The sequence below is a fragment of the Gallus gallus genome, chromosome 3 (assembly GCF_016699485.2).
Source record: "Gallus gallus isolate bGalGal1 chromosome 3, bGalGal1.mat.broiler.GRCg7b, whole genome shotgun sequence".
In the NCBI taxonomy this organism is placed as follows: domain Eukaryota; kingdom Metazoa; phylum Chordata; class Aves; order Galliformes; family Phasianidae; genus Gallus; species Gallus gallus.
The window spans coordinates 94665412-94675581 of NC_052534.1; the positions used below are offsets into that span (position 1 = coordinate 94665412).

At 42.3% G+C, this 10170-nt stretch overlaps 1 protein-coding gene across 1 annotated transcript; it reads right to left on the bottom strand.

The window, feature by feature from the left end:
• Nucleotides 1–756: 756 nt before the first annotated feature.
• CMPK2 (cytidine/uridine monophosphate kinase 2) lies at nt 757–7266 on the bottom strand. Its single transcript, XM_015284945.4, has 6 exons — nt 7258–7266; nt 6378–6566; nt 6184–6298; nt 5204–5405; nt 3866–4099; nt 757–1890 (listed from the first exon to the last, which is right to left on the bottom strand). Exons 1-6 carry the CDS (start codon nt 7264–7266, stop codon nt 1770–1772), a joined length of 870 nt encoding a protein of 289 aa, XP_015140431.3. The 3' UTR covers nt 757–1769.
• Between the last annotated feature and the right edge of the window lie 2904 nt (nt 7267–10170).

Consider the following 10170-nt stretch of genomic DNA (forward strand, 5'->3'; position numbering starts at 1 on the left):
CACGCTCGGGACTGCCTGGCAAGGAATCGTGGTTATGGGCCTGCATTATGACATGGGCCCATCCCCAGTCTTTCTTGGATCATGTTCCAAAGATGAAAAAAAAACCAATTTGATCTACTAAGATTTAGCCTAAATTCCTCAATCTGCATTATACTGTTTGGAGCTTCAGATCTTTAAGTGCTGAAATCAAAATCCTGACCTCTTGTGGCCATTAAACTTCCCAGCAAAACAGTTCACAACTCGGCAAGTAGACAAAACTCCTGCTTGGCATGAAATGTTCAGTGTTCTTCAGGCCAGGTACTCTCTCACCTGGAAAAGCTACAGAATGCTTAGGTCAGGTGTATTATTTATTGGTAGCCTAGCAATCCATGTGCAGTGATGTTCTCCACATGTGGAATTCCTCTATCTGAGGATAACTGAATATCTGGATGCTTCATAAGTATATGGTCCTCAAGGATGTATTTCCAGCCTACATGCACAGCAGATCCCGAGGCTACTGTTATTCAGAATAACACACCAAGCCAAGCAGCATACATTATCAGTATGTATAAATACATTACATTAAAGGTGTATACTAACAAAGATAAAAGAATGCATGAATAAAACTTATTTACATTAAAATAATTGGGTTTGGAAGTTATTCTATCACCATCTATATAAAGATTGAATATAACCAATGCAATACTACTCATTTTAATTTACAAGATAGATTTGTTCATAATTTTACTTGTATAACACAGGAAAGTAAGCACAGTGTTTTAAATCAAATTGCATTTTATTAGTGTTTCTTTCTGGAATTGCAGTTCACTTCTGACACCCCCAAAGGCTTATCCATATGTTTTGTTTTATAGTTATGAGCAACAGTGAAACCAATGTACATAAAAATAAGCCTTTGCAGAGCTGAAGTCTTGCTGGTAGCCTGCTTTTATATTCAACATGTGGGAAAAAAACAACCATACAAGTAAAATCAAAGTACTACCATCCTCATTGCTCCAATTCTCTGCATTTTGTCACTTCACATTCTCTCAAAAAGAACAAAAACTTACACTGGCAAACCTATAGGATAGACAAAATACTTTGTAGAAAGATATTTTAACAAGCATTTAACCAGTGTTTTTAATCTCGTGTTCTCCTCAGGTCTCTGCTTCTAATATGTCAGTGTTCTCTTTTTTCCCTCTGAAATGAATTGACATTTCATTTGCATATGTTGACAGGCATGGACTGTATTCCTTACAGTCCCAGGTACTTACTACCCATATTTATGAGACAGTTCTTACAGGACGTTTATCACAGCAGCTCATCCTCTATTCCAGTAAGCAACATCGGGTTGTTCCCAAGTGTTATGATTGTCTCATTGCTTTACTGCTGGATTACATTTTATCCTCTCCTTGCACATCTCATGCTCCTGCTGCAATCAGTGAATTCTGGTACACAGTGAAGGCAGGAACAAGTTCTCATCATGATGATGATACAACCTGACAGCATCTTGAAATGTCGCAGTGTCAGAGAGCGCTCTCACGTACTTTGTGTAAGACTGTGGTAGGCTTGTGGTTTTACCAGGAATGCTGAACAACATGTGAGTGTTATTTTGCTTCATACATAAAAGTGCAGTAGACATCAGTGAAACTGATAACCTGACCAGATTGCTTTTGGCAGAAGAAATAAAAGGTTCTTCTAGGGAACAAAGTACATCATAGGGCATTTTGAGCTAGCAGAAATAAAGTGACAGTAAAAAGTATATTTTAAGTGTTAATAAAAAGAAGTTGCTTTCACAAGGCACAGTGTTTTTTAATTAGTTGCAGCACTGTCTTGAAAACCTCTTCCTTGGAGGGACTGGCATCAACCTCTTGGCACGCAGGATTCACCATCCTTCTGTACGACTCTTCAATTCTATTTTAAAACAAGAGTAATAAAGCAAATTGCAGGGATGTTAAGTGGCATTACTCATCGATCTCAGAAGAAAGTGCTGGCACCACAGAGACAATGGAAAAAAATGTAATATGAAGCTAAGTATGAAATCTACTGCAAAGAGCAATGAACCATTAGGAAAACCTCAGAATGCATAGTTTCCTTGACAGTGATTGTCAGATCCATAACAATATTCACATGGCATGACACTGATGTATTTCTTTCTTTATGGCTTAGCTCTAGAAACTGTCCAGAACAGCCATACAGTGGGCATTCTGCTTCTAACACCTGAGTTAATTTATCTGGAGCCTGTCAATGTGCCTCTGAACTATACGGCATGGCAATGGTATGCCCACTGATTGATGTCAGCTTAGAGTCACTGGAGAACTGGAGAAAGACTACAGAGTTCACACATCATTTAACTCTTTCCTCTGATTAGCTTTGCTAACTAGATGAATAATGGCATGAAACATGGGATGAAAACCTCCATGCCTAGGCAGAATAGAAGCCTTCTCATAATGCATAATATTCTCATTTAGTCTCTGAGGATGTGAACGGGGATGTGACTATCACTTCATCAGTTCCCACAAGAATTATTAATGTCTAACATTTAGGCCGCAAGTCGTAAGATGAATCAAACAACTCTGAATGTTCTCCCATCCCGGCTGATATAATTAACCAGCAGAATAACCAAAGGTTTTCTGGAGGAAACAAGAAGCAACAGAATTAAAACATGAAAGACTGAGCGACTGAAGGAATTGGGGCTGTTTAGTCTGGGGAAGAGGAGGCTGAGAGGAGACCTTATTGCTCTCTTCCAATACCTGAAAGGTGACTGCAGTGAGAGTGGGGTTGGTCTCTTCTCACTGGTGACAGGTGACAGGATGAGGGGGAATGGCCTCAAGTTGTGCCAGGAGAGGTTTAGGTTGGATATCAGGAAAAACCTCTTTACAGAAAGGGTTGTTAAGCACTGGCATAGGGTCTCCAGGGAAGTGGTTGAGTCACCATCCTTGGATGTGTTTAAAAACTGTTTGGATGTGGTGCTCATGGGCATAATTTAGCAGAGGGTTGTTTGTTAGGGTAGTATGGTTAGGTTGTGGTTGGACTCGATGATCTTTAAGGTCTTTTCCAACCTGAGAAATTCTATGATTCTATGAGTCTATGATCTTTAAATGGTATCATTTTCTCTCAGTACACCCATCCTCACATAGGCCCCGCTGTGTGAACTGTATGTCTGCACAGAGCCTCTGTCAAAATTAAGAAATATATTTTTTAAAATGTGCCATCAATATAAATGCTAAAACTCTAGAGGTAAGTTTCAGCTTTGAGATTTGTGTATATGGACACCTACATTCAACTGTTGATGTGGAAGTACTTCCAAGAGCACTAGTTATTCAAGCTCTCACTGCAGAAAAAGATTATGTCCTCAATGCATTTGGTGGTGCCTAGACAGCAATTCAGCTCACCCTGAAGTAGGATATCTAGGGTGCAATTCAGGTGCCTAAATGTGTGTATCAAGTGCTGCTTGAGACGACGTGGTCTAATCTCATTTAGCTTCCAGCTGCTGACCCAGAAAGGGTCCACAGGTTATGTGTCATACCTGTCAGCATCTTGAAGATGCCCTAGAATACCTCAGATGGCTCTAGATATTTATTCTTATATCACTGGTTTCCTAGCATCTGCCCAGCTGAATCACACTGAAGGCTGCACTGACTATGCTGGCTATATGGGAGACTGAAATTATTCACCTGTAGCTTTCAAACATGTTTAATTAAAAATGACAAGATTTACCTGCCTTATCAGCCATGAATCTTTTTTAAATAAATAAATAAATAAATAAAACCTCCACAAAATGTAGAGATACGGGAATCCTTGTCCCAGTAACATAAGCAGGACATTTTGTTACTGATTCCACAGGAACCAAGACTGCCTCCATCCTCTTCCCTTCATTAAAGTATACCTTTGTCGAAACAAGCTGTTAGCTTCCAGTTCAGCCTCTTCCTTTGTTCTCTCCAGCCCTCGAGCCTCAAGCCTCCGGGCTCGCTCCTCAGGGCTGACAGTTAGGAGAAGAACAAGATCGGGTTTGAGCAGGTCTTCAGGCCACTTATACACGGCATCGTGATCTGGTGGAAGATTCTGGATGTTCCCATCTGTTTCAGTGGCTACTGTATAAGCAGCTGTGCTATGCCAATACCTGTCAGGAAAATACAGAAGGAACAGAAAGACATTTTAGAATAGACACAGATTCTTCAATAACAGAGGAGGCAAGTGTCAATATAACATGTTGCCATGAGAGGTGGTAGATGCCTCATCCAGGTCAGGATAGGTGGGGCTCTGAGCAACCTGATCTAGCTGTAGGTGTCCCTGTTCATTGCAAGGGAGTTGGATGAGATGATCTTTAAGGGTCCCGTCCAACTATATGATTCTATGCTGCTGATTCTATGATAACCACAAGTAAAAGAATGACTACGTAGTTGATGCTGGGAGTTTGAAGGCAGCTATAGAGAACAATTCTGTGTCTTCCAGAATTGCAATATTACTCTATAAAGGTCAGAATCATTGTGAATTATGAATTAAAAGGTATGGCAGAAGCTACACATTAGGTAAAATGTTCCAGATACTCCTATCAAAATAAAGTCTTCTCATACAATGAGAGGGACAAAATAGAGAGTGTTACATAATATTTTCAAATCCAATAACCAGTTTTGTTTTGTGATTTCTATACCACTATATGCAGCAAATTTGGTAGCAAACGCGGTCTTCAACCACATGTTAATGAAGATTATCTTTATTAATGGTTGCCCATTTCGCTAGTGATTAACATTCCCACCACTATGAGGTACTACGCTGTTCACATTTCCGTTTTTAAGGCTGGTTAAAAATACCACTCACAGATACACAAACAAATTCTGGGCAGTGGAAGGGGAGGAGGTCATAGTCTATTGAAACATGTGTGGGGTTCCAAAGTACATACAGACTGCCCTTATTAAGAATAAGAGAGGTGGCTGATGCTTCATGCTTGCCAGTGTTCAATAAACATTTGGACAATGCTCTCAGTAATGTGCTTTAACATTTAGTTGGCACTGACTTGAAGTGGCAGTTGGACTCAATGATCCCTTAAGGTCCCTTGCAACTTTTCTTTTCTCTTTTCTTCCCTTTTTCCTTTCCTTTCCTTTCCTTTCCCTTCTCTTCCCTCCCCTCCCCTTCCCTTTCTTCTTTCTTTTCCTTTCTTTTCTTTCTTTCCACTGAGCAACCGGATGATGATACTGATGTAAGTGGACTTCTTAAATATACAAACCTGTCTACAATCACAGGTGCCTGAGTGGATGCTTTCGCTATTTCTGAAGCAAGGATGTAGTTGCCCGCAGCATAAAAGGCCCTTCTAATGGGTGTTGGCTCTTCATCAAATATTGTCCTCCACTGGCTGATGCAAGCTGGCGGAGACCTTAACAGAACGGCGCCCAGGGCATCTTTAACTGACTGTGTTACTGTGGTTTTGCCTGCATTTCATTTACAAAAGGAAACATTTGTTATATATCACTCCAGATGCAGCTGAATTTTAAAAACTGAAAAGTGCTTTTCTTTTTTTACTTGGAGTACTTGTTCTGACACCGGTGTAGCCTGAATACCTTGTGATAAGGCTTTTGGTGGAAAGTGCTTATGAGCTTGACTCAAAGGTTATTAATTACTCCACTTTCATCTCTCTGGACCTCCTCTTCCCTTCCACCAGTTCTCTAGATTCACTCCTTTAAATGCATTATGAATACCAATTTCTCTATATATCCATTTACAGTATTTTTCTACGCAACAATCTGTGTCGCATACAATACTATCAACCAATCTTGCTTTTTATAAGCAATTTTCAGTTCTGTTTGACAAAAATACAGAAAACAAAGTTATTCAGAAGCAACTCATACTTCTCCCTGTGACAAACTGTTGCCAGTTTCCCAGCCCACCACTACTTTAGCACCAGTAGTTGAGTTTACTCGTCAACAAAATATTCTTCATAATCTGCACAAGAACTACAATTTCCAGCACAACACACTTTGTGTTTCTTCATCTACATAGAAGAAGAATTGAACCATAGAATGAAAATCAGTAAATGAGGGAAGGTAGACTGGTATTTATAATGGCTAACTATTCATGTCATAAGTCTACAGGATTTTCTGAATTTTTGAGCTTTTGATTTTTTTGAATATAATTTAGGTGTGTCTCAAAGCCATAGCAGTTATTCTTCCCAACAACTCCTACTGCTCTTCACCCACACCACGCTCCTACCTGTGGCATCCAGCCCCTCAAACACCACGACGGGAAACTCTCCCTTCCGCTGACCCTCGGGGCACTTCTCCAGGATGTCCAGCACCGATCCAGCCTCCGGAATCCGCGCCGCGCACTGCGGGAGAGAGTTAAACCTTCGTACCTGCCTGCCAACCCCACGGAACGGTGCGCCCCGCAGTCCCCCTGGAGCTCACCTCCCGCAGGCGGCGGCGGACGGCTGGGGCGGCGGCGGGCAGAGCGCGACAGAGGGGGCCCGGCGGCCCCGAGGTGCAGCCTGGCAGCATCGCCGCCCGCTGCCGCTGCCGCTGCCACTGCCACACCGGAGCGGGCGCGGAAGGGGGCGGGCCGTCGCGGTGCCGGCGAGAAACGAAACTAACTCGTGTCTGTGAGGAAAAGCAAGGGCTGCGTCTCTGGGGGAAGGGTTTTCTGCTCCTCCTCCCCTCGTTTGGTGGATCGCGGGAGTGCTCCCAGCGGGAAAATGCTACGTGCAGGCTGAGCGTGGCTGGGGTGGAAGTGAAAGTGAAAAAAAGATAGCGACAGACGTTTTTTTGTTTGTTTCTGATATCCTCTCTCTGATGACCAGTGATAAACCCGAGGGAACGGCATGGAGCTGCTTCAGGGGAGGGTCAGGTAGGGGTTAGGGACAGACTCTGCACCGGAGGGCAGTGGGCATGGAAAGGCTGCCCAGGGCAGTGGGCACGGCCCCGAGTGCCGGAGTTCAAGGAGCGTTTGGACACCGCCCTCAAGCATAGAGTTGGATTTTGGGTGCTCCGGTGTGGAGCGAGGAGTTGGACTTAATGATCCTTGTGGGTCCCTTCCAACTCAGGACCATCTATGATTACATGATTCTTGATAGCTGCTGTGACACTGTCCAAAATACGGATTTTGTGCTTTTTGAAATATTTATCTTGTAAAATAGGAGAATCTGAAGCAGTCCCATTTTGCCCTTTAAATAGCTGGAAAACTGCACCTTGGAGATACCCAAGTTGACTTCTGAGTATCATAGAATCCTAGAATAGAATCATTAAGGTTGGAAAAGAAGTCTGAGATCATCTAATTCCACTGTCAACTCACCTCCACCATGCCTACTAACCATGTCCCTCAGAGCCACTTCTCCACGTTTCTTGAGCACCTACAGGGATGATAAATCCACTACTTCCCTGGGCAGCCTGTGCCAGTGCCTCACCACTCTTTCTGAGAAGAAGTGTTTCCTAATATCTAAATTGGACCTTCTCTGGCACAACTTGAGGCCATTCTCTCTCATCCTATCAGTGGTATGCATGAGAAGAGGCTGAACCCCAACTCAGCACAAACTCCTTTCATGCAGTTGTAGAGAGTGATAAGGTCTCCCCTGAGCCTCCTCCTTTCCAGACTGAACAATCCCAGGTCTTTCAGCCACTCCCCACAGGACTTGTGCTCTAGATTCCTCACAGCTTTGTTGCCCTTCTCTGAACACCCTCCAGGACCTCAAAGTCTTTCTTGTAGTGAGGCACCCAATACTGAACATAGTATTTGAGGTGCGGCCTCACCAGAGCTAAGTAAATACAGAATATAAAAGAGAGTACACTCTGTAAGAGATTCCTCAGGAGTTTGAACTTTAAGCTCATATCCTACTTCTTTCAGTAAGTGCCCTCTACTTATAAAATAGCTGACTTTGGTAAATAACGATTCAACACTCAACTTATTTACCACCTTCATGATTTTGTAAAGCTGACTCAGATTTCCCCCTCAGGTTTGTCATACAGAAGTGAGAGCCCTGCCTGCTGATCAGCCCCCTTGCTCATTTGGTTCCAAGGACAACTTTAACACCATGAGGTTCTACTAAGTTGTGTGGACCAGAATTGTACCACTTCTCAAAGTATAGCTCTATGTGCCCAGTTTGCACAGAACAGCAAATTAATGCCATCTCTCTTATTCTCGATGTTTGGTATTAAGTTTTCGTTGACTTTGTTTTGGCTGCTGCCTCCTACAGAGCCAGTGGTTTCAGGAGGGTAACTGAACTCTGAGGTGTCTTTCCTCAGGTGGAAGTATAACCATGGAGCTTACCATTATGCAAATGTAGTTTCGATTATTTTTTTTTCATATGTGCACTGTGTTATACTTCCTTACACTGAAGCTTCTCTGCTACTTCTCTTTTGTTCATTCAGCTCTTTGACTCACAGCCAAGTTTTGCTTGAAAACCTGCCCTCATTGACTTCTCTGGTTCCTTGCTTGTCTGTTTTCCTTATTTCCCGATAGCACTGCTGCCTTTCCCTGATAACTCAGTGTTTACTTTCATTTTCCATTTTCCATTTTCCCCTCCCACCACACTGATCTGACCCAGTTCACAAGCATTCCAGAGCCAAGCAGCCAGTGCTTCTTTTCCTTTTAATAGTATGTTTAAGAGATCACTTTTATGTGTGACTTTCTGTTCTCTTGGCTAACTACTTAAAACTGTCTTTGTGCAAGATTTCAGGTACTTCACAACAAATTATACAGAAATAGCCAGGTAAAAACAGAGGAGAATGGAGTTGCCTTTTTTTTTTCTCCAAGGCAGATCTTTGTGTTTAGAATCAATGTAGAGAGTATAAATCTGTTTCGAAATTAACTTATACTAAACATTTTTCACTTTCTTCAACCGTACCTTTATCATTTTGTCTTTTGTACAGCAGGAAATGATGCTGAAGAGCAAATGTGCTAACTATGTGAAAAGCACTATTCTCCTGGAACATTATTTTCAAGTTCTGCTTTTCTAGCAAAAAAGGAAGCACAGCAGTATTAGCCACGTATATCCTGCTGGATTCTTCTATGCCAGTCATGAGTCTATGTGCCACCCAGTTTGCCATTAATAGCAGCATTCAAACATTTCTGAAATATTATGTGTACATTGAAAATATCTTTGATGCATACCTGAGGAACTGAAACACACGGGGTTCTGGGATGCCATTCTCTCACTGCAAGAGTGCTGTCAGGAACAGAGGGAGGGAACCAGATCTCCTGCCACTTACAGAGACCACTGTGCTTTTCTGAACCTCCTCTTGAAGGCTATAGGCCAGAAAATCAGCCATTGCTTGCAACATTTACTGTAGATTGCTAGTACTTGTACATCCTCAGAGGGCACATCCAGGTCTGGGTTTACACTGCAGTAACAATCAGACATAGGCTTTACATGTAATGCAGAGAGCATCATCTGAATACACACTCAGCTGAAGCAAAAATTAGAGAGAGATTTCATAATTGCCATTTCCTAAGAAAGCTCAGAGAAAATTATGAAGAACAGGAAGTCTTGAGTAAACTTCAGTGTTAAGTTCTCTGTACTTTTTTTTTTTTTCCCCTGGAAATACAGATCCCTCTTTCAAAAAGGAGCCCAGTTCAAAAATGCCAATGTTTTACTTTACTGATACTCTTCAGACATTGTTTCAGAATCTTTTTGCAACAGATGTAAATCTTGTGTTGAGATAAACTGGTGATCATTAAAAAATTAAATTGATTTTGGAAATTACATGTTTTGACGCATATTTTGCCATATGAGACTCACTACTGGAAGTCTTTAAGATCTCGTGCCTACCTTCCACAAACATTCTCAGCAAAAGATCACAGAATCATAGAATGGCTTGGGTTGGAAAGGACCTCAAAGATCATTCAGTTCCAGTCCCCCTGCTGTGGACTGGTTACCCCCCACCAGGGTGGCCCACCCAACCTGGCCTTGAGTGTCTCCAAGGATGGGTCACCCACACCAGCTGTGCCACGGCCTCACTGCCCCCTGAGTGAAAAATTTCCCTATAACATCTAATCTAAATTAAAAATGACATGAAAACCTGCAAGCGCTATGCTTCTTGTAGCAGAAACAAGAAGGCCTCATCAGCAGGCTCTTCATGATAAGGAGTCCTGAAATAGAGCCCAACGCACAGATGTCTGTTGTCTGATCCCTGACAGACATTTACCCACAACAGATGTTCAACTCAAGGAAGGGAAAAAGTTGTGCTCCCTGTAGTTGCACTGGCTGAA